General features: G+C 44.5%; 11 protein-coding genes, 2 non-coding genes and 1 pseudogene across 14 annotated transcripts; 9 read left to right on the top strand and 5 right to left on the bottom strand.

Annotated features, from left to right (window-relative positions):
* Positions 1-268: 268 nt before the first annotated feature.
* ASPWEDRAFT_t191 lies at positions 269-365 on the top strand. The gene has a single exon. It is a non-coding gene; the product is annotated as a tRNA-Asn (tRNA).
* An 11-nt stretch (positions 366-376) lies between these two features.
* Positions 377-495, top strand: ASPWEDRAFT_t192 (annotated as a pseudogene). The gene has a single exon. The product of its transcript is annotated as a tRNA-OTHER (tRNA).
* Positions 496-1,464: 969 nt separating this feature from the next.
* Positions 1,465-3,176, top strand: ASPWEDRAFT_62306 (uncharacterized protein; the record flags this gene model as incomplete). Its single annotated transcript, XM_040838639.1, has 5 exons — positions 1,465-1,682; positions 1,734-2,005; positions 2,051-2,842; positions 2,890-2,971; positions 3,019-3,176. 5 exons carry the CDS (start codon positions 1,465-1,467, stop codon positions 3,089-3,091), a joined length of 1,437 nt encoding a protein of 478 aa, XP_040684649.1. The 3' UTR covers positions 3,092-3,176.
* Positions 3,177-3,428: 252 nt separating this feature from the next.
* On the top strand, positions 3,429-4,339 carry ASPWEDRAFT_186918 (uncharacterized protein; the record flags this gene model as incomplete). Its single annotated transcript, XM_040832161.1, has 3 exons — positions 3,429-3,447; positions 3,501-3,634; positions 3,687-4,339. The coding sequence occupies 3 exons, from the start codon at positions 3,429-3,431 to the stop codon at positions 3,930-3,932; spliced, it is 399 nt and encodes a 132-aa protein (XP_040684648.1). The 3' UTR covers positions 3,933-4,339.
* A 952-nt stretch (positions 4,340-5,291) lies between these two features.
* On the bottom strand, positions 5,292-6,528 carry ASPWEDRAFT_140837 (lipase family protein). Its single transcript, XM_040829410.1, has 4 exons — positions 6,439-6,528; positions 6,217-6,382; positions 5,840-6,173; positions 5,292-5,793 (listed from the first exon to the last, which is right to left on the bottom strand). Exons 1-4 carry the CDS (start codon positions 6,515-6,517, stop codon positions 5,449-5,451), a joined length of 924 nt encoding a protein of 307 aa, XP_040684647.1. The 5' UTR covers positions 6,518-6,528; the 3' UTR covers positions 5,292-5,448.
* Positions 6,529-6,760: 232 nt separating this feature from the next.
* ASPWEDRAFT_674259 (ankyrin repeat domain-containing protein) lies at positions 6,761-7,721 on the bottom strand. The gene has a single exon (XM_040838910.1). It carries the CDS (start codon positions 7,476-7,478, stop codon positions 6,942-6,944), a length of 537 nt encoding a protein of 178 aa, XP_040684646.1. The 5' UTR covers positions 7,479-7,721; the 3' UTR covers positions 6,761-6,941.
* Positions 7,722-9,412: 1,691 nt separating this feature from the next.
* Positions 9,413-11,274, bottom strand: ASPWEDRAFT_31659 (uncharacterized protein; the record flags this gene model as incomplete). The annotated part of the gene is made up of 7 exons (XM_040833565.1): positions 9,413-9,418; positions 9,589-9,627; positions 9,659-9,823; positions 9,890-10,099; positions 10,130-10,495; positions 10,628-10,733; positions 10,994-11,274. 7 exons carry the CDS (start codon positions 11,272-11,274, stop codon positions 9,413-9,415), a joined length of 1,173 nt encoding a protein of 390 aa, XP_040684645.1.
* A 105-nt stretch (positions 11,275-11,379) lies between these two features.
* ASPWEDRAFT_44914 (uncharacterized protein) lies at positions 11,380-11,698 on the top strand. Its single transcript, XM_040836393.1, has one exon. The coding sequence runs from the start codon at positions 11,463-11,465 to the stop codon at positions 11,664-11,666; it is 204 nt and encodes a 67-aa protein (XP_040684644.1). The 5' UTR covers positions 11,380-11,462; the 3' UTR covers positions 11,667-11,698.
* A 404-nt stretch (positions 11,699-12,102) lies between these two features.
* ASPWEDRAFT_186915 (heme-dependent oxidative N-demethylase family protein) lies at positions 12,103-13,614 on the bottom strand (the record flags this gene model as incomplete). Its single annotated transcript, XM_040832160.1, has 5 exons — positions 12,103-12,551; positions 12,596-12,691; positions 12,738-13,267; positions 13,313-13,448; positions 13,492-13,614. 5 exons carry the CDS (start codon positions 13,612-13,614, stop codon positions 12,321-12,323), a joined length of 1,116 nt encoding a protein of 371 aa, XP_040684643.1. The 3' UTR covers positions 12,103-12,320.
* Positions 13,615-13,896: 282 nt separating this feature from the next.
* Positions 13,897-15,820, top strand: ASPWEDRAFT_162563 (uncharacterized protein; the record flags this gene model as incomplete). The annotated part of the gene is made up of 6 exons (XM_040829833.1): positions 13,897-14,091; positions 14,138-14,460; positions 14,506-14,728; positions 14,773-15,112; positions 15,160-15,665; positions 15,711-15,820. Exons 1-6 carry the CDS (start codon positions 14,049-14,051, stop codon positions 15,818-15,820), a joined length of 1,545 nt encoding a protein of 514 aa, XP_040684642.1. The 5' UTR covers positions 13,897-14,048.
* Positions 15,711-17,376, bottom strand: ASPWEDRAFT_71988 (Zn(II)2Cys6 transcription factor). The gene is made up of 5 exons (XM_040839222.1): positions 17,255-17,376; positions 17,026-17,200; positions 16,832-16,968; positions 16,374-16,785; positions 15,711-16,323 (listed from the first exon to the last, which is right to left on the bottom strand). The coding sequence occupies exons 1-5, from the start codon at positions 17,298-17,300 to the stop codon at positions 15,837-15,839; spliced, it is 1,257 nt and encodes a 418-aa protein (XP_040684641.1). The 5' UTR covers positions 17,301-17,376; the 3' UTR covers positions 15,711-15,836.
* Positions 17,377-17,903: 527 nt separating this feature from the next.
* ASPWEDRAFT_746626 (MFS transporter) lies at positions 17,904-19,483 on the top strand (the record flags this gene model as incomplete). The annotated part of the gene is made up of 4 exons (XM_040839503.1): positions 17,904-18,051; positions 18,101-18,160; positions 18,215-18,218; positions 18,315-19,483. 4 exons carry the CDS (start codon positions 17,904-17,906, stop codon positions 19,282-19,284), a joined length of 1,182 nt encoding a protein of 393 aa, XP_040684640.1. The 3' UTR covers positions 19,285-19,483.
* On the top strand, positions 19,343-19,424 carry ASPWEDRAFT_t193. The gene has a single exon. It is a non-coding gene; the product is annotated as a tRNA-Gln (tRNA).
* Positions 19,484-19,789: 306 nt separating the features above from the next.
* ASPWEDRAFT_44911 (uncharacterized protein) lies at positions 19,790-20,564 on the top strand. Its single transcript, XM_040836392.1, has one exon. The coding sequence runs from the start codon at positions 19,826-19,828 to the stop codon at positions 20,489-20,491; it is 666 nt and encodes a 221-aa protein (XP_040684639.1). The 5' UTR covers positions 19,790-19,825; the 3' UTR covers positions 20,492-20,564.
* The last annotated feature ends 566 nt before the right edge of the window (positions 20,565-21,130 follow it).

Genomic DNA, 21,130 nt, shown 5'->3' with positions numbered 1-21,130 from the left:
ACGAGCCCATTTAAATATATATCTGTAGACTACACGTGACAGATCATGACCCATATTTTCTGCCTATTCTAGGCCATTCCCATATATTAATTGAATTTTAGATGATACTTTACAAATTCCGTAAAAATGGATATCGTTCGTTATTTGTATGGGAAATTAAATTAGACAGCATGCTCAGTTCGCTGCAACGCGGAATTCATCACTGAGAGGGCTGCACATTGAACTATCCATTGGTAAATTCCCTTACCAGCCAATTGACCAATCGTCCGTCTCCGTGGCCCAGCTGGTTAAGGCGTCCGACTGTTAGTTTATACAACTAAACAACCACAATCGGGAGATCGGCAGTTCGATCCTGCCCGGGGACGATTCCTTTTTTGCCGCCATGGTATTGTAGTGGTAGTGCACTACCTGGAAACCACTCTAGATGGGACAGTGATAGTAGGGGGCTATTTTCTGGAACTTTAGAGGGCTCGGGTTCGAATCCCGGTGACGGCTCGAGATATCTACCACGTCCCTGACCTATTAGTACTAATAGTGGGTCTCCTCTCCCTATCTGTAAGGCAGTTATCTTTTTATCTACCTAATCCAACCGTCGGGAATGGGTATAAATAACTGGCGAATCGCCTACACTTATAGAAGCTAGAGTGGCTATCTCTGGTCTTCAATGTATATAGAAATTTATAGCTTAGCCCATCCTCATATCCCTAGGAAGGTCAGCGTTAGGGAAGGTAGTTAGGGTCATAGCTCTGCCTTCGCTTCGCCAGGACGTTAATGATAACAATAACAACAACAAAATACATAGTCATGCCTATATTGTCAACATGCTAGGTCACGAGGTTACAGGAGAAGTTTACTTGCACAGTATTAGTGTTTGGCAGTGAATCTGGTATATAACCGCAGATATACCATGCGCCACCTGATGAACAGCTCTCAAGTATACCAGATCGTCAAATAGGAGCTCAACGTGACATGACAGACTTTCGGGCCGATCATTGGCCAAGATCCTGTTCCTTGACATGGCACTAAACTGGATTAGGCAATATTTATGGTCGCCTCAGGGAGGAATGCGCATTGATAAAGATTGCATGTATTCAACCATGTTCAAAAACAAATCAATTGGGCTGTTGAATTTTTATGGCTCCATATACACTGCATCGACTGTCTAATAAATCAAAGCCACCTGGAAAGAGCTGAAAGAAACAAAACCCTTCTCATTCGATGCTGTTCAGCTGAAGTTCAGCTCGGCTGAAAACGACTCCGCAGTGGGGCTCCACATTATCTGCTACGAACCTTAAAATGACGTATCTGACCAACCAGAATCACTCTCTCGGATCTGGTCTTCAGCTCTTGTTGATATTTTCACCTCCTTTACCGCATCTGTTCTAGTCCATCCCACCACAATGGATTTCTTAAGCGGCCAATCCCTCCCCTGTAGATGCAGATGTCACGACACATCTATAGAAAATGGCGTCAGACTACGTTCTCGAGCAGTCGCAGTATGCATTCCCCACGAAACCAGAAGAGTATGCGCCAGGGCCCGTGCCGAGTCTGGGGGAATGGCGCAAACTGTGGGCTGCGTGGGAGGCGGTAACTTTGAAGATGATTCCGAACGAGGCGTTGCTGGAGAAGCCGATTCCGTTGCGGAATGATCTTATTTTCTATCTTGGGCATATTCCTACTTTGTAAGTATCCACTACGCGGACATGGATTAAACAATGCCTAATACATGGCAGTGAGGATATACATTTGGAGCGCGCCACCAAAGAGCCTGCGACTGAGCCCAAGTCTTATCAACTGATCTTCGAGAGAGGAATTGATCCAGATGTGGATGATCCAACCCAATGTCATGACCACAGCGAGGTCCCAGATAGCTGGCCGACATTGGATGCAATCTTGGACTATCGTAAGAAAGTCTGCGCGAGGATCGAAGCTCTGTACAAGACCGACAAGCCTTGGACAAACAGGACTATTGGACGCGCACTTTGGATTGGATTTGAACACGAAGGTATGTCAATCTTGAATATAGCATATTATAGACTAACAGTAGTAGCACTGCATCTGGAAACCTTCCTATGGATGTCGATATTGAGTCCCAACATCCAACCGCCTCCTGGCCCGAAGCCAGACTTTAAGGCCATGGCCGAAAAGGCAGCAAACGAAAGAGTCGACAATCAATGGTTCAACATTACGCCACGCACATTCACAATAGGAATCGACGACTCAGACCGTGATGATGACGGCAAAGACGGTTTCTTCGGATGGGACAATGAACGTAACCCATACGATGTCACCGTCGATGGATTCGAAGCACAGGGACGGCCTATCACTAATGGAGAATATGCAACTTATCTCGTTAACACATCACGGACGGATTCTATCCCTGTTACATGGACGCGTAGTGAGACGCCCGATAATAAGGACATTGAAAGCTTTACCAACACCACTACGGTTAAGACTGTGTACGGCCCAGTTCCGCTGAGACTCGCATTCGACTGGCCTGTATACACGCCGTACAATGACGCCGTGGCATACGCAGAATGGGCTGGTGCACGACTTCCTACGATCCACGAATCACGCAGCATTCACATGCAAGTTGAAGAGGAAAAGGCGAGAAAGAATGGTGGCAGCAGGGATACAATCGCCCCCTCATCCCAAGAAGACATTTACGTCGATCTGACCGGATGTAATACCGGCTTCCAACACTTCCATCCCACGCCTGTGACACCAAATGGCAACCGACTGTGTGGACAAGGCGATATGGGTGGTGCCTACGAATGGACTAGCTCTTATTTTGCACCGCAGCCTGGTTTCAGGCCAATGGATATCTATCCTGGATATAGTGGTATGTTTAATTCTGCCTATACGTTAGCAGTTGCTAATACTGTATAGCCGATTTTATGGACGAAAAGCACATTCTCGTGACAGGTGGGTCCTGGGCATTGCATCCCCGGCTGTCTGGAAAAAGGACTTTGTAAGTTATACCATCTTAATGCCGGTAATAAGTACTAACAAAAACAGCTTGAACTGGTGGCAGAAAGGCTACCCATACCCCTGGATCGGTATTCGATTGGTCCGAGATGCTTCGAAATAAAATCATCAGACTGCAAGAGTGGACTAAGATGACATGCCAAACTGTACATAATACTCTCACATGTCATAATAGAAATAGAACACGTGTGTAAGCAATGCTGATTTGCTAACTGACATCATCAGCTGAACCCCGCTATGGGCCAAATGAAGATGAAACAGTGATTGGATGAGAACGTGCATAAAGCGGCCCACCGAGCTGAGACCCTTCTTCTTTCAGCTCCCAGCCTTCAGTTATAAAATTATAAAGAGGAGCTCCTTACCTTCGAGTTAGAATTTCCATTCCCATCCCAATTCCTGCTATTCTCATACACTGTCCACCACTAGCTTCCCCAGCCATCATGTCACAGACTCACACCGGTATGGAATAACTCACCCTACAGATAGAGTAGCTTCAGACTCTCATCCAATAGCCGCCTCCGTTACGCTTGAGGAGAAAGAAAAGGGCAAGGAATGGAAGGTTATTCAAAGTGAAGATCAAGAAGTCAATATAGACGAGAGACCGGGCCGCTGGGACAAGATTGGATGGACTATTGGACCGGTTGATGTAAGAAATGATAATTTATGCCTTTTTATCTCCATCTAACAAATCCACACAGGTCAGGGGCTCAGTGGAGCCTGACATTCGCATATTCAGAATAACCCGTTTTCTTATCGGTGGAGTCAACATTGGAAGTTTTGAGGGAAACGTAAGGGCTGGAATGAAGTTCAATGTCGACTTGGCCTATTTGAAAGGAACCATCCACATCCATGACAAGGAATACAAAGACTTGTGGTGTAACATAGACCTCCATTTTCGGTCTGGTGAACCATACAAGAATGACTTCTATATAGGCTATGTTTAGATATCCATCATCGCTGCCGCAGATATCTTGGAGTCATTATGCAGAGATGGTGAATTGGTAAATAATGAAAGATTGGCCGAATAATATCACGTACAAGTCCCTCAAAATATTTCTCAGGCGGCAGCACAATTAGATACATGCTTGCCCCTCATGCTCTATTCTTTTTTGTTTTGAAAAAGCCCACCTCCTGGGAGAACTCCACTCGTGCTGCCATCACGATAGACATGATATCTCTCGCCCTGTTGAAGATAATCGGCTGCGTTGCCATTTTTAGCCATCACTGCCACGGTGTAATGCTCATTCGGATCACTACATTCTACACGTCAATATGGAAGTTCATTGGAGGGCATTTGGGCCTGAAGTCAAGGGGTTTCTTACTTGCTTCCTTCGGTATGCCAAGGAAGGAACACCACGACTTTATACCAGTCGGAGTCCCCGTATGCAGCTTGCCAAATCAAGTTCGAATGACTGATTTTTGTACGAATATGTTCGCGCATGTCGCTCTCAGGCCATGTCATAAACTCGACACGGTCGGCCGCCATTGTTGTATAGGTTATGTGTGGTGAATCAGTGGCGTTAAACAGGGGCAATCGATCTTTGTACACCTTATCAGGCGAATTGGCACATTAAAATTTAATATAATCTACAAGGTAGGGGGAGCCTTGATACGCTTTTATAGCTGAGCGGTGCTTTTTAGATGACAAACACCCCGCCGGATATTCCTCGTATTCTATGTGATTGTCACTATGAGGTACCCACCCCCCACAGTGACAGGAGCTGAGTGTTCCTTCCAGTCTGCTGCGGGAAACTTTAAATGACTTCAGTGAGTCTGGATCATCAGCTGTGGGGCTCCTACAGCCTGGATCTAAATAGATTCAGGTATCGCAGTTTATTGCGTCATATTCAAATTCATGTCTTATTCCGGCGGTCAGCACAGGAACCACGGTCTGATTCTGGCATTCATCGACATTACGTGGGGTGTTGATCATCCAGACAGCCTTGAGGCTGTGTATAGCCGAAAGACTCACTAGTGTAACAAGAGGGGCGTCAGTGACAGTCTGCAGGTTGGACACGTTAGGCTTGATGGGTGCTTTGATTTCCGGCCACTTTAAGACCAAGATTGGAGATACAACTGAGTATTTAGTTAGTCATGCAGCTGAAAGATGAGGCTTTACCAAGATGGGCGTACGCTGATAAATTAACTGTAAAATGGTCGCCATTGAATGATTCATTTTATAATATGATATTTTGAAGAGGAAAAAAAGAGGTAAGACATCTTTGACCATTTCATGAGACAGAATATCTTGAATAATGATATAACTAAGTATAAACTACCTTTTTAGTATCATACACAGTTTTCGCCAGTGATGGGTATCCAGAAACCAAAATATTTAACAATCCTAATAAGCATATATTATTATAATATATACAAGCAAAGTCGCTGTTCTTTTTTAAAAAAAGAACTGAATAGGAGTGTGCAGAATAAATCACCCAGTACATCAGACAAGACAATATCCTAGACTCTATAAGTCGAACAGACAGTGAGATTTCCAAAATACCAATCATGAGCAGCCATATCAAAGTTCAGAAAGTCACCTGTACTTTCGACTCCCTCATGGCTGTTGATGCCTTCAATTACCTTGACATCTGACGTGTTAACAGGCTTGCCAGTGGGTTTATCAATCCAGTATTCAGGAGATGGCTGGCTAAAGTCAAGATGCAGCAGACCCAGTAGTGGGATATATGGGGGCGCCTTGGGAACCCAGTCATCGTCGTGTGTGACTCGATATGTTCTGTTGGACTGTTCAGTGATGTATTCTGCCAGAGAATAATCGCCAGCCTTCAAAGAGCCAAATGTATACTATCTTGTTAGTTATCCTTTACTGATTATACCAGACTCAACTCACCAGGTCAAGATCATATCCTGCATTTCGCAAAACAGTTGCCCCAAGCGTAGCTACTCCCCCTCCCAGACTGTGTCCTACAACAGTAAGAGTATAGTCCGGATACGTGGCAGTGACATTCTCGATACTCGGCAGAACCTCATCGGCAACGGTACTCCAATACTGCCAGCAGCCTTTATGGGCATAGCAGTCTTTGCATACATCGTCTACCTTGACTGGCCCAATGTTTATATCGGCCAGTCCGTCATCTCTGCTTGCGGTTCCGCGGAAAGCCAGGATGATGAGGTTGTTTGTTTTGTCTACGGCGAGATAGCCGGTTGGGTCGTTGGCGTTGTGACTGTATGGTTAGTTATATGTCATATTTGGGTGGATTGACATACTGCTGGAATGTATTGATAGTAAGGGTCTCTGCCTTTTCGATCAGGTCGCAATTTCCAAAATCGCATGTGAGTTTTCTTCCAGTTGCGTTGATGTTTTGGTCGCAGTAAGTGACAGCAGCATATTGAGAGAAACGGGTGAAGTTATCTAGCAGTTCAGGTGAAATTTCTATACAGCATTAATGTAAATTTTATTTATCAGAGATGGATGAATGAATGACCCACCTTGGCGGACAGGTTGAATAGCAAATGCTGCCGATCCAAGTGACAGAAGTAGAGTACACAGTTTGACTATTGACCGCATTTTGTACGAATGGTTGATCTATATGCCGATATTATGGCACGGATGTATTGAGCCTTATATAAGGCGGCATATCAGTGGAGGATGGATGGAATGTACGGACATCCTTGCGACATGCTGGATTGCGAGGAATGGAAAACGCCAACAAGCACAGGTCGACTACAATATTTACACTCCTGATATTGAATATTTATTACAGACATGTCAAAGTCATTATTATGTTAAATACTTGAACATAATTGCGTGCAATTAATCTTAATTGATTGTTTATGTTGATTCGGTTACTTTCGTCGGAGATATGTAGGGCATGTACCTTGCATAGCCCTGCATACCGTAAACACTGATAACCCCTTTAAAACGAAACACGGCTTATGGCCAATACCATGATATAGTAGAGATGATGATAATTTCAACTTCCTAGTCCCACCTATTTCCCTTTTTTACAATCTGTTCTGGCTTGCTGTTGTAACATGTGGACCTTATCAGTTTCCCCATACCTTTCTGCAATCTGAAGTGCAGTCCTGCCATCCCAGCCTGTTATATTAATATCAGCACCTCTCTCGAGCAGTAGTTTGAAAAATATTCCAGAGCCTAACAAGGTAGCCACATGGAGCACTGGATCTCCATGTGAATCTCTCGCATTAATGTCAGCGTTGTTGTCCAATAGAATCTCCAGAATCTCTGGATCATCTGACGGCATCGCCAGCGCTAGAATACTTCGATGATAACGACTCGTCATAAGATTGACATCAGCATTGTTGTCAAGCAAAAGTTGCACAATTTCTTTGTTCCCCTTAAGAACGGCCGTTTGAAGTGGCGTACCGGAATAGCCATCCGCAGGGTTGATATTTAGCGTATTCAAAATTCTCTTCAGTTCTTGGCACATACCCGCGTTCGAACCACACGCATTTCCACATAGAAAAGTAAACACCAGCACCACCCACATTCTTCGAGCAATTCCCATCAATTTTGAAGCTAAAAAAATGCCCCGGTTAGCCCTATATCCAGTATTTCATGGTGTTGAGTTTACTGACTGGTTAGAAAAATCCGCCTGCCAACAGTCAACGTGAAGCCTTCCCCCCCCCTTAACAATGGCCTTTCCCCCAAACGACGCGCCAGAATACTGAGGTTTTTGATGCTTGGCTAGGATATAAAGGATATTAGTGATAAGTATTAGGTCTCACAGTATACTATCTTTACAATCCAGTCCAATCTCTTAAGATATGGCAGTGTACGGAGGCTAAACCTCCAGAAGATTAGACACTCTAGGAGGCTCTCTGAGGCTGATAAGGAGGCCTTATTTAAGTATCTTCTTAACCATGGCTGGCGCCACTAGGATAAGATAATCTGGTGGCTCTTTCATGAGCGTGGTGTCTTAGTTAGCCAGCTAACACTATCCTATGTACTGAAGCGGCAAGAATGGAGCAGAAAGGAGATATGGTATATCTCATTAGGCCGTAGTGAGGAGCTCAGACAAGCCTATATTAATAAGATATACTATTTTAGTGCTAATGACCTCATTTTCATAGATAAGTCTATATTTAATAAGAAAACTGGCTGGCGCCACCACACTTATATACTGATTAGAGATAAAGCCTGGTATAACAGTGATATCCATAGGGGTAAGACATAGAGTATCTGTGCAGTAATATCTCTTAATAACTGGCTTCCCTATACCAGTATTAAAGAGGGCTATTTTAAAGGAGAGGACTTCCTAAACTAGCTACAGCTTCACCTTATCCCTGCTATTAACTAACATGGAGGAGGAAGACCAATGGTAATTGTAATGGATAATGTCTCTATCTATATCCACCAACACATTACTAAGCTTATTAAGTTATATAGCCATCTTATATGCTTCCTGCCACCATATTCACCTAATTATAACCCTATTGAACTCACCTTCTCAGTGTTGAAGGCGTGGATAAAGCAGAATTAGGTATTCTATTACTAAACCTGTGGATCATACAGTGACTTCCTTACTTTGGCAGTTTAAGATAGCCGCTGTGGATGCTATACTAAATAGCAGTTTAAACATGCTGCTGCAGGCGTGTATATTAAAAAGGAAGAGCTATAGAGATTTTAATGATTTCTTAGAGAGTATGAAGAAGATAAGGCTATATTACTAGTAGCTACCCCTACTTCCTAATCCCTAATAAAGCCGCCTGGTAGGCTTTCTGGCTGGCCCAGCTGACCTAGTATTAAGATAGCCTGGTTCTCCGCCGCTCTAAGTTATTAAATATAAGCTTTATATCTCTGTAACTCTAACCAGAATCCCCGTGCGAAGCTGTCAGTAATTCCTGCTTTTATAGCCCTCTTATACATGGCATGTGAGCCATCCTCCATGTTCTTTAGATCCCTTATTATCTAGTTATTTATAAATATAATATCTTGAGCCCTATCCTACTTATCTCTCCTCTCTAAATTCGCGGTGTTAGTGATCTTCCAGGTAAAGAATAAGTCTAGAGTATTGTAGTCATCTGCCCCTTTATAAATTAGGCTGGAGGACTGCTGGATTGCTATAGGAGTTGGTGTTGAAGGTGTTGAAGGTATAGGAGCTGGAGGAGCTGCAGGGGAAGCAGTAAATTAGTTTAAATTATATTATTAAGATAGGAATTGAGGTGGAATAAATGGCATCCTATATAGTGCTGTCTACAGCGGTTAATACTAAGATTAAAGCATTATTTTACACTGTTCCTACTGTATATAATACTACTCATTCCTTTCCTCCTGGCACTCTTATTTTTCCTCCATTGCCTCCATCTAATTAAACATCCTGCTCTGCATTATCTGCTCTTGAAGCTGTTACTGCATCTCAGCTATTTACTCCATTGCTGACTGTGTCTACTATACAGTAGTCTGTTTAATCAGCTGGCAAGAATTATGGGTTATCACGCCTTATATCTGGTCCCAGTAGTATATAAGTTTAATCAGAGGATTCTATATTATCACTTTGCCACTACTAATTGCATTTACCCAGGATTCATGTTGAGCAGAGGTAATATTGTAGTGCTTTAAGTGATCTGCGGGGTCAGGGAAGCAGAAATTGTCTTTATTTATGTAATTTGACTTACTGCAGCGCCAGTAATCCATGAGCTGGCACTGGAAATTGCCTGCAGTCTATATAGTCTCTAGATGAACTACCTGTTGCTTATTGAGGTGATTAGTATGATTAACATGCTTCTTTTTCAGTATTGTAGGTGGTGAGCTGGATATATCTAACATAGGAATATTAGAAAGCTCCTCAGTGGGCTGCTTTTTCAGCACTCTTTTTAGTATATAGAGTAGAGCCACACAGTCCACTGAAACCTTAAAAAGGATATCTATATTACCCTTTATATGATTAGACCGGACCTTGTTAGCTATCTCTAATACCTGCTCAGTACCAGTAGAGTCAAAATCCTTAATATCATGGTGGGTATAGCCACTATAGCTAGAGAGATACCTCACAGAGGCCTGGTAGTTAGTGATATTATACTCCTCTATACTAATAACTGGGTTAAGTGCATTATAGAAGGCTTTTTCAACATCCTTAATATTAAAGGTGCGGCGTGTGGTATTATTAAGGGATTTCTTAGCCAGGCCCTTCTTATTTAATTATATATTAAGGCATACAGCAATGATATAGTTGGCACTCTGCATAGTGTCATATAAGGCACATTTAACCTCATCTATTTGAACTGAGTAATTACTAGGAAGGTCCTTTAAATAGCGCTGCTTGATCTCGTTGAGATAGGTATTATAGATATACTTCTTATATGCCTCTTTAGTGCCATATAATCTCCTAGCAAGCTTCTCCTTGTATGGCTTCACGACTCTATTTTTAATATTAGGAGGCAGGCCATCATCCTCATCTAAATCTAGTTTATTATTATCATTAACATCCTCTTCCTCTTCCTCCTCATCCTCCTCTTCTTCCTCCTCATCTCCCTCCTCCACCTCCTCTTCCCTATTGTTAGAAACTGCAGAGGAGCTGCGAGCCTTAGAGATCTAGCATAGTAGCACTTTGGCTTTAAAATAAACCTTCCTCTGCGGTGTGACCCCTCTCTTACTCTCTGGCTTATTCTGCAGCGTGGTTATATACTGCAGACTACCTGCCTTCTTTCCACTTACAGCTACAGCTGTAGAGGATTTAGCTTCAGCTGTCAGCTCTCTATTAGCTACTACTGCCCTGGCCCTAGCCGCATGTTGTCTAATAGATGCAGCCTTGGTAACAGCACTGCGAGGAACATACAAGCTATTAGTCTTCTTATTGCCTTTATATCCGCCTGCAGGGGGGGAAGGAATATGTGGTATCTGGGTTTTGCGGAGATTATAAGGGATAACGCGCTGGCTGGCAGGCTATGGGGGGGTGGTGGTATGTTTTGGAGGCATATTGGCAGGCACAGGTAAGGAGGTATGAATAGCTTCAAAAATTGCTAAAAACAGTAATTTCTTGCTGGGAATTGCTTGAAGAATGTGGGTGGTGCTGGTGTTTACTTTTCTATGTGGAAACGTGTGTGGTTTGAACGCGGGTATGTGCCAAGAACTGAAGAGAATTTTGAATACGCTAAATCAGCATTGTGTCGGAGTAGCAATTCCACAATCTCGTGATGGCCGTTTTCCGTAGCTGCTATAATTGGAGTGCCACACCGATCGTCTGCGTTGATATCGGGGTTCTCTATGGTTAGGATATACTCGAAAACAAGCGCGAGGCCAACAAACGCCAGGACCAAGTCGTGTACCTGTGGTAGTTTGTCGCCTAGATAGCATCCCTGCATATAAGCGCCACTAGCCAGCTAGCATGGAATTACCCCGCCAACAGGAAATGCGAAACAGCACTTGCCATAAATGACTGTCCCTGATACCCTTTCCTATCAAATATGAAGTACTAAAAATGCCATTCGACTGTAAAGTATGACAGCCGATTGACCTTGTTGCTATTTCTCGATCGAAAAGGTATGAGAAGATGTACAACCAAGAGCAGCGAGGATTTACCGGCCCTGTCGAGATATTGGAAAGATATAAAGTGCTGTGGGTGGAGTGGAAGGAAGTTGTTGCATATCGTCTGGCCAGTGGATGGGTTAAAAAAGGAAGAATGGGACAAGTTGGAACAGGAGGATATATCACTGGTGCTGGGTTGATGCTGAAGTATAGGAATCATCGAATATAGACCAGAGATTATCCAATCAGATATAGCAAGACACCTAATCGTCATCTTCATCTTCACTATTCCAGTCGTGGGCCCACGAGCCCACATAATTCGGATAACCCGCTTTGATAAGGTCCGGTTCCTGCCTCGTCGTCATCGAAATCTTCTACTTCATACTTCCTTTCGATGCTGTCGGCGGCTTCACTAGTCGTATTAAGAGTGTATTGATGTTGTCACATAGTTCCTGGTATTGGATGTTAGAAATGAGCTACCAGGTACTGGGTGAAGGGAATGCATATCGTTGCTCTGTTGATGGGTTATGCTATTTGTAGTAGCGGATGCATCGTTGACTTCCCTGGTAATGTAATCGAAGAAGAAAACTACGTGGTCAGTCATGATGAGAGTTGGAAGAAATGTAACCTTAGTACGGAGTAGACGAAGAGAAAAGGACAGATTAAGGGATATTTAGTCTTTATATAATAGCAGGAGGGGTAATTTAACCTTCAGCCCGCACTCTGTTGGTGTCATTTTGCAGGGTTTCTCCTGATCGTCCCACAGCCTTGTGCTCCTTTGGGGGCGAAACTGACAGCTAATAAATGAAGTGTAACCATAGACGGTTCATATGCTGAGGTATCGTAGAATATATTTGAGTTCATCATATAAGTCAGCAGCTTATCAACTCCGCAGATAATGCTTGACAGATTCTCCCCAAACAGCAGCCCGCTTGTAGAAATAAAATCCCGGTGCATTGCCCTGTTTCAGTCCATCAATGGCTTCAGCGAGTGTCTCTCCAAGTCCTTCTTGCTTGATTTCTGGTAGAGGGTAGAGATATGTCTTGAATGAGAATAATATAGCACGACTTTGGGGCAGTCGATGCAGCATCTGTCGTTCACAGCGGACGCGAGCCTAACATTGTCAGAGAATGTATAACAAGAGATAAGAGATCATACCGTGTCAATGTTGATATCTTCCTGTGGAATGCTTTCTCCCTCATACAGATGGTTACCATGCGCAGCAAACAGGGCGTCTGTCGTTGTAATCGTCCACTGTCCAGGTTAGCATTGTTCTATTTTGTATAGTAGGAGTACTCACGTTCGCCCGCTTGATGAATTGCCCACTCCTCAACCGCTCAAAATACCGATCCATGCTCTTTTCCAGCTTCTCTTTATACTTGGGAACAGGTTTGTGGATATCCCTCAGCTTGAGGTTCAGCTTTTTGGCTGTGTCGAATCCATTCGGAAAACACGTTACAAATCCTTTTAAGGTGTATCCATCGCCATCAGAGGATGGAAGAAGGAATAAAAGATCATCGTCGACGAGGCTACCTAGTATGCGTAGTGTATCTACCGGGCTGTCTGCTGGGAAGATTGACAGCCTCTCATCTGTAACCAGACTATGGAGGATCGATGCGTGTTGGTCCAGGCGAAACATTCGAGGAAATCGTGTAGGAAGAAATGTTCCCACCAGCCAGATGTAAAACTCGTCGATGGCTGGTTTGGCGCAGGATTCGGCTGCAAGGACGGCTTCGGGATGATTGTGTATGATAATCCTGCGCAGGGTGATCCGGTCGAGGTAGTTCTTGTCCATTTCGATGAGGTCATCGACGGTGGTTTGTTCGATGCCTATTCGTAGATTAGCATTGCGCTAGTAAAAGTGTTTGGACATACTCATTGTAAGATTGTATTTTGGTTTGAACGGGCGCAGCTTCACTGGTTCTTTATTCTGCCATTCGAATTCCAGAAGGGGGGTCACTGGTGGGTAGGAGGTCGGTTCGATGTTGATTTTAACATCTGAAATGGGTGTCTGGCTATATTAGACGTCTCCTGGTATATTGTTGTCTTCTCACCTGTTTCTCTTTTTTACGGTCATCTTTCCACTGCGATAAAAGATATACGGTCAAGGAGACAAAAATGAAGCCAAAAAGGATAAGCCATCCTGAACTCTGTGTGATATCAGTCAAGGGAAACATGGTGCTGACGATGAATTCGAGGAAGTAGAGAGTGCTGATAGATATACGTCTGTACCCCGCACCCAGTGCTCATTTAACTTTCCTATTTAGTCTGGACCTATCGGATCATGGATAGCCGCATGCTATGCCAAGATAAGACTATCTTATCTCCAAGTGCTCATTTCAGCTTCCTTTCTGGGCCCGATGATAGCACGATAGGTATCTGGTAATGTATCTGAGGTTAGCTATACTGACGTCCATAAGGATCGGCTCTTGATCAACTACTGATGATATGGAAAATGCGGGGTTGGCAGTTCATATCAGAATCCCTGACAGCGTCATGATAACAGGATTGCCGAGGGTAGAGACGACGGATATAAAAGTGATGAAAGGAGGCCTGATTGCTCCCTTGCAAATATCTATCCTATCTATTCAACTATACTACAACAGCCACTATGACAGACACATTCAAAACCAACGATGACCTTCAGAAAAAGGGTACGCATGAATAGTATCTCATACTTATTTATCTGACGATCAATAGAAAGCCAAACAGAAGGCACGATAGAGTCCGTCAACCTCGAACTCCTCGGCCTCTCGCAACAGACAAAACGCGACCTGGGAACCTTCCAGATCATATGCGGTGGATGGAATATCTGCAACAGCTGGGCTGGGATTGTTGGTACACTGGCTATTGGCATTGCCCAGGGCGGCACAGTGCTGTTGCTGTATGGAATGATTGTAATGCTTGTTGCTGGTGGATGCTGTGCGTTGACGCTGGCTGAGCTGGCCAGTGTGTATCCCACTGCTGGTGGTCAGTATCATTGGACGTCTATTCTGAGTCCGAAGGGTTATAGCCGTGTTCTGGTGGGTTTTTAATTATAATACTATATACAGTACTGACGATATCAGAGCTATGCATGCGGTGCAGTCAATATCTTCAGCTGGGTGTCCATCAGTGCTGGTGTCACTATTCTTCCTGCGCAGTTTATCATCTCGATGGCCATTACTTACCACGAAGGATACGAGGCCCAAAGATGGCATTACTTTCTCATCTACCAGGTTGCTAATCTCATTGTTCTGGTGTACAATATATTCGGTCTCCGGAAGACCTCTTGGATTCATGATGTTGGCTGTGAGTTGTTTGTTGTTTGGAGTATACCCGATCTAACAGAATAGTCGTTGTATCTCTATCCTCCTTTGCTATTATCTTCATCACCTGTCTTGCTCGATCACCGCATAAACAATCGTCTGAATTTGTATGGACGACATTTATCAACGAGTCGGGCTGGCAGTCGAATGGCATCGCCTTTCTCACTGGAATGATCAACCCGCATTATATCTATGCTGGAATAGACGGAGCCATTCATCTCGCAGAAGAATGCAGCAATGCATCACGGGCTGTTCCCTTTGCCTTGATGAGCACTGCCATTATTGGATTCGCCACCTCGTTTGCCTTTGTCATTGCCATGCTTTACAGCTTGACGGATATGAATGCTGTCGTTGAGTCGGCAACTGAGTATTACCATCTCCTCCATTTCTATCGTCAGCAACTAATATCCACAGTGTCCCTATCTACGAGATATACATACAGGCAACACGCTCGACTGCTGCAGCAACGGTCTTCATCTTTCTCCTGGTAGCCATCGCATTCTTCTCTCTCAATGGATGCCAGCAGACATCTTCCCGTCTCACCTGGGCATTTGCTCGTGACAATGCTTTGATCATGTCGACATATCTCGGCCGAATTCATCCTCATCTCGAGGTGCCTGTATACGCCCTCATTGCGAACTCGGCAGTCATTTTCATCATCGGATGTATATATCTAGCATCGTCAACAGCATTCAATGCCCTGATCGGAACAGGTCTCATCTTACAGCAGGTGTCTTTCGTCTTTCCCGCTGCGCTGTTACTCTTCCGCCGTCGTTCAACAGCGTATCTACCTTCTCATCGCTACTTCAATCTAGGCATCTTTGGATGGGTGGCTAATATGATGACGATTGCATTCGGGCTTATGACATTGGTGTTTTATAACTTTCCATCTGAGATGCCGGTTGATGCTGGAAATATGAGTACGTAACTTGATATTATGATATACACAAACTAATAATTTCTAGATTATTCATCCCTTGTGATCGGTGCCATGGCTCTTTTCTCCTTGATTAATTGGATTATCCACGCAAACAAGAGATACAAAGGACCACGACTTGAGGTCGAGCTGATATAGCCCAAGTACAATGTATCTACATGATGAAAACCTCCACGTTTCTAGCTATCACCTGTGTCCAGTTCCTGTTTTCACTTTCTTGCCAAACACTTTGCAGTATTCTGATAGCGTATAAAGTATTGGCGAACCCCGTCCAGACCCAGAGATTCTGTAATTGACTCATAATAAAACTCCTATGTCGTTCGGAAGAACATTCTGCTCCGACGATGAAGAATGCCCAGACAAGGATATGACCGCCTGGTGAGGTTGCATTGAATGTCGCCGTCTCATTTATGAAGCTCTCAACTAAATCGGTAATGGCTTCAGCTGGCACACTTGTTGCTCGGCACATGTAGATGTTACATGCTTTGCGTATTAGGCCGATCAGCTTGAGAATAGCCTCAGAGTGCTCTGGGTGTGCTTTCATGCAGCTGTATAGAAAGTCCAGATCCCTATTCGATACGTTTGCCAGAGTGGTAATGGCGGACTCTTCGGATAGCAATGGCTCTGCGTAGAGAGACATTCTACCATTAATTAGCAAAGGAAACAGCAAGATAGATTAGCCGATACATACTTCCGTATCTGCTGCATGAGAAAACACCCCACCGGGTGGCGCTCAATCTCCCCCTCTCCCCCTTGCGACGCGATAAACGACTTCACCATGCGGAGAAGTATCACAAAGTCCCTCCCCCCAGTAACCATTTCCTCGATTAAGAGGATAATCATCGTAGACAGATTCGAGTAGACGATGGTATCGCCTACACCGTCTTCTTTCGTCCGTTGGTTCAGCCCCCTGATAGCGGCCATGTGATACCGTACTGCTATTTCCTTCCATTGTGTTTGGTGGATCGAGAGATGGAACGCAGCTGTTGCTAGGACGGCGCTTCGGATGACAGTGTCTTCGTCGCAGATTGGTAAGATGAGATCGCGGTAGCCGTTGGAGGCGATGTCGATTGCTACCATTACTGGGGCGATCTTTTCTGCGACTGCGAGTGTTATTATTGTCCGGTATCAAGGGATGAGAGGACTCACAATATCCAAGGAGGAATCTGGCTTGGTGGTCGACGTGATCCAGACTCCAGGGTGGATCATGTTTGTTCTCTTCGGATTTATAAACACTGTCATCGCCAGCGCTGGGGTTGTCTTGTTTTCGCTTTTTTGGGTGTTTTCTGAATACAGATATTCATCAGCATAAGGTCCCTAGAAGTGCAAGACGGCAATAATACTCTATATCCCCAACCGGCATCGACTTTCCACTCCACTTCCCCCGAGACGCAACACCATCGTTGAATCGATACCTTTTCCCTAAACCAAGGCACTCCAGGCCCTTCTTAATACATTTCTGGCAGGCTGGTGCACCCCGGTCACAGTTGATACGCCGTTGCGAGCAGTTATAACACCCTAAACATCATCAGCCGGGACGGATAACTAACCCCTTGCAGACGTGTCGTTTACCTCGCACTTTCCGTGGTTTCTTTCCAGGGATTCGAGGGCCGGTCATGATGTCACTGTTTATGGAGAGCGGTATCCCGTGTTCCTTGAAAATAGGTGCTGCTGTCGAATAATGAAGGAGAAATAAGAAGAGAGTCCATTCATGGTGGATGATAAGATAGGGACGCTACCCCGCATGGAGATAAGGCGGATCCGCTGCGGGGTGAATTCCTATTGGTTCATCTTGGAAGCAGCCTTTCCTGTTTGGTGCAATAAAATGAGCACCTGCTGCATACTTTATGTAGGTATAGTAAGGTATCAAGGCTTCATTATTAGAGGATTCGATTTTTCGATGATAGATGTATTATACTGCAGCAGTCAAGTTAAGCAGGCAAGTGAAGCGCCAAGAAATGAGTCATCATGTCTCATGGTGAGTGTGAATAAAACTGGGTCTGGATGCATAATATCATTGCTAGATTGGCAGACATTAAGGACTAGGAAAGGAAAACTCCATTGCTTAGTATAATATAAATAACATTGAATCAATTCAGTTCCTATTGCTCTATTTAAGCATTGAATTCTTCCATTGGAGTCTATGTCCAGGACCACGATGCTCAACAAACAAGATATGTCAATCCGTTCGACCCAGGCCTTTGCCATTGTAGTAATAAGCATGGCTATTTTTACGGTGAGGTTACCTAAATACAAAATATCCACATCACTAATGAAGATCTGCGTGCAGGACACTTTTCTGTATGGTGTTATCGTACCGGTTATCCCCTTCTCAATCGCCGAGAGGGCCGGTGTAGCGTTGGAAAATGGTATATTGAGAATAGCATACTCCATGAACAAAGCGACTAATGTCAACAGTTCAATTGTGGACCTCGCTTCTTCTGGCAATCCACGGGGCAGGCCTCTTGATTGCTTCTCGTGAGTATATACATGATACCTAAGTAGGGTTGTATAACTAACCTTTTATTTCAGCCTTGTGTGGTTATGTAGCAGATCGTCTGTCCCGCCGTCTTCCCTATCTTTTTGGTCTTGGGTCATTAGCCGCGGCAACCCTCATGTGATGTCTGGGAAGGAATATTGCTTTTCTGGCTGTCGGCCGTGGCTTGCAAGGTGTCTCTGCAGGGATAGTGTGGACGGTTGGGCTGGCATTGCTGCTTGACAAGGTTGGACAGCGCAGGATTGGAGAGGCGATGGGGTATGTTGGGATAGGTATCAATGCAGGCAGTCTGAGTGGGCCTCTATTGGGGGGTGTTGTATTCGACAAGGGAGGTTATTATGCTGTGTTTGGGATGTGCTTTGTGCTTCTTGGTGTGGATTTTGTGCTTCGACTGTGTTTACCAGATGCAGCAGAGTCATCGGAGAGTCGAGAAGTAGCCGACGAAACAAGCCCTCTTATTGAAGGGAGATATACATCAGATCCAGGCAGACCGGCACTACTTCTCCTACTCCAATCCCGTCGCCTCGCAGTCGCACTATTTGGCAGCTTCGTCCAGTCCTGTCTAACATCTGCATTCGACTCCGTCATTTCTCTCTTCGTCCAGCAACGCTTCAACTGGGATTCCACCGCAGCAGGACTGATCTTCCTCCCTCTTGCCCTCCCATCTCTTCTCGGTCCGTTGATAGGCTCACTCACTGATAGATGGGGTCCCCGCTACTTCGGAACAGCAGGATTCCTACTCGCATCCCCGTGTCTAGTCATCCTACGCGCCATCGTCAACGACAGCACCGAAAGTAAGGTCCTACTATGCGCTCTCCTCTTCCTCATCGGCATCTCAATGCAGCTCGTCCTATCCCCGTTGATGGCGGAGATATCCTACGCCGTTGAAAGCATGGAAAGCGACTCGCCCGGGATATTTGGATCGTCGAGTCCGTACGCACAGGGGTTTGGGCTATCAAGCATGGCATTTGCGGGTGGATTAGTGGTAGGGCCTATCTGGGCAGGGCTTATCTGTGATGCTGCAGGATGGGATGCGATGGTTGGGTCGTTGGGTGTTGTTAGTGGGTTGACGAGTATCGTGATGGGGGGTTGGTTGGGTGTATAGTCATTCGCCATGAAGCGGAGAGCTCATGAATCAATAAGTCTGCGTTCTGGTCTTTGTAGGCGCCATAGTCTAGTGGTTAGGACATCAGGTTTTGAGATTCAAGGTTCCTGAGAACCCCGGTTCGATCCCGGGTGGCGCCTTTCTTCTTCTTCTTCTTCTTTTTTTTTTTTTTGCCTGTCTTCTGTTTGTTTTTCCTCTTCAAACGGATAGGTATAATAATGGAATGGAGAAGCAGCAGTTCTGATAATCTGTTCCGATTGGATCGGCTGGCCGTGGTGGAACCATTACCGTTCAGCCAACCGCCATTCAGTGGAGTATACCTGTACAATTCGCCACCAACGAAAACAGTAAATCAATAGATCGATATCCGTATCTGGCATGACTATTCCGGGGATCCGAGTCGATGACGATGAGGCAAATACTCTAACAATTTGTCAAAAGCTCACAATAACGCGAGATTCTGTTGTGCTAGATTATATATAGATAAGTACCAAACAAACTATATGATACTACAGCGACAAACTTATGAGAAATTTGCAATATGGAAGAAAACAACATCATCAACCAATACGTCCAGCTCTATTCAGATCAAATACACACCTATAAAAGAACAGCAGCAGTGACAGCCAGGATCTGCAAACAATCCCTAGACGAAGCACACCTCCGAAACTGGGTGTCGAATCGCGCCAAAGACCCCAAGAGTCTGGAAAATAAACTCATCCAACGGCAGAAACACGGTCATGCATATACTACTATAGAGGAGATCGATAAAGACATTGTTGATCTCGCGGGGGTGCGCATCATTCTTTACTACGCCGCGGATCGGGCGAGAGTGAAGTCGATCCTGCATGATAGATTTAAGGTGAAAGAGACGAGGATATTTCCTGACAGAGCCAATAATAAAGAGGCTGCCAGGGGTAGAAAAGGATATACAGCCCATCACTTTCGAGTGTGGATGCGAAAAGATGACATGGAGAGACACCATCTCGCGACTGACGGACTCATTGAGATACAAGTTATATCGCTTTTCCAGCATGCATGGGCTGAGATTGAACATGATATCAAGTACAAACCGACGTGGCAGATCGTAAACAAAGAGCAGATTGTGCTTGGCTTTCTGAAGCAAATTGTGGATTTGTTTGACTTTTCTATGACTCGACTGTGGAGGATTCAGATGAAGAACCGACGACTGATGCCACACAATTAAAGAATATATCTCGTTGATCTACAGCCAATATGGAAGGGATTGTCTATAGTACTTTGGAATAACATCATCATACACTGACATTGTATATTACATATCATCTTCAACACATAGCCCCATCAGCTTATTCCTGAGTAACCAGAGCAGTCTGAGTAGATGCTGCATATTAGTTTGATAGTTATCAGCGATTGATCCAGCAATAAATGGTTATTGAAGAATATAGCATTCCTAGAAGTAAACGAAGGAACGAAATATTAAGAAAGATAGAAAACACACGATCCAATCTGGTTGCCTTGATAATATCCCAAACATTCCGTTCTGGCAGGTCATACCGACATCCAAAATGCGGGGATCGACCCGAATTGGAAACGCATGCCGGCGACTCCATCACAACATAACGTACCTAGCTATAGATAACAAATATGAACTTTTCTTGTTTGTAATTATTTGAATTCAACATGAGCATTGCAATTATCGACCCTGGCATTATCAGTCTGCTGTCTATGTACAAAGTAACCATCACTGCGCAAGATCTACCAGGTGATGACAGCCAGGATTGAGCGAGTCTATGGATGGCTATGGGGGTTACATTATTGGTGGAAGCTCCCAAAGAGAAATTTCATACTCTATAATACATCACTT

Source organism: Aspergillus wentii, assembly GCF_001890725.1.
Source record: "Aspergillus wentii DTO 134E9 unplaced genomic scaffold ASPWEscaffold_8, whole genome shotgun sequence".
NCBI lineage: Eukaryota > Fungi > Ascomycota > Eurotiomycetes > Eurotiales > Aspergillaceae > Aspergillus > Aspergillus wentii.
This window is presented reverse-complemented; position numbering and strand designations above follow the sequence as displayed.

What these genes read in the sequence shown, in the direction of transcription:
- ASPWEDRAFT_674259 (XM_040838910.1), bottom strand. Translation starts at nt 7,478, where the DNA reads ATGGGAATTGCTCGAAGAATGTGGGTGGTGCTGGTGTTTACTTTTCTA.
- ASPWEDRAFT_140837 (XM_040829410.1), bottom strand. Translation starts at nt 6,517, where the DNA reads ATGCGGTCAATAGTCAAACTGTGTACTCTACTTCTGTCACTTGGATCG. An exon ending in TATTCAACCTGTCCGCCAAG is followed by an intron (nt 6,383 to 6,438) that starts GTGGGTCATTCA and finishes AATGCTGTATAG; the next exon opens with AAATTTCACCTGAACTGCTA. An exon ending in CAGGATATGATCTTGACCTG is followed by an intron (nt 5,794 to 5,839) that starts GTGAGTTGAGTC and finishes CTAACAAGATAG; the next exon opens with TATACATTTGGCTCTTTGAA.
- ASPWEDRAFT_44911 (XM_040836392.1), top strand. Translation starts at nt 19,826, where the DNA reads ATGGAAGAAAACAACATCATCAACCAATACGTCCAGCTCTATTCAGAT.
- ASPWEDRAFT_71988 (XM_040839222.1), bottom strand. Translation starts at nt 17,300, where the DNA reads ATGACCGGCCCTCGAATCCCTGGAAAGAAACCACGGAAAGTGCGAG. An exon ending in ATGCCGGTTGGGGATATAGA is followed by an intron (nt 16,969 to 17,025) that starts GTATTATTGCCG and finishes ATCTGTATTCAG; the next exon opens with AAAACACCCAAAAAAGCGAA. An exon ending in CTCATGCAGCAGATACGGAA is followed by an intron (nt 16,324 to 16,373) that starts GTATGTATCGGC and finishes AATTAATGGTAG; the next exon opens with AATGTCTCTCTACGCAGAGC.
- ASPWEDRAFT_44914 (XM_040836393.1), top strand. Translation starts at nt 11,463, where the DNA reads ATGTACAACCAAGAGCAGCGAGGATTTACCGGCCCTGTCGAGATATTG.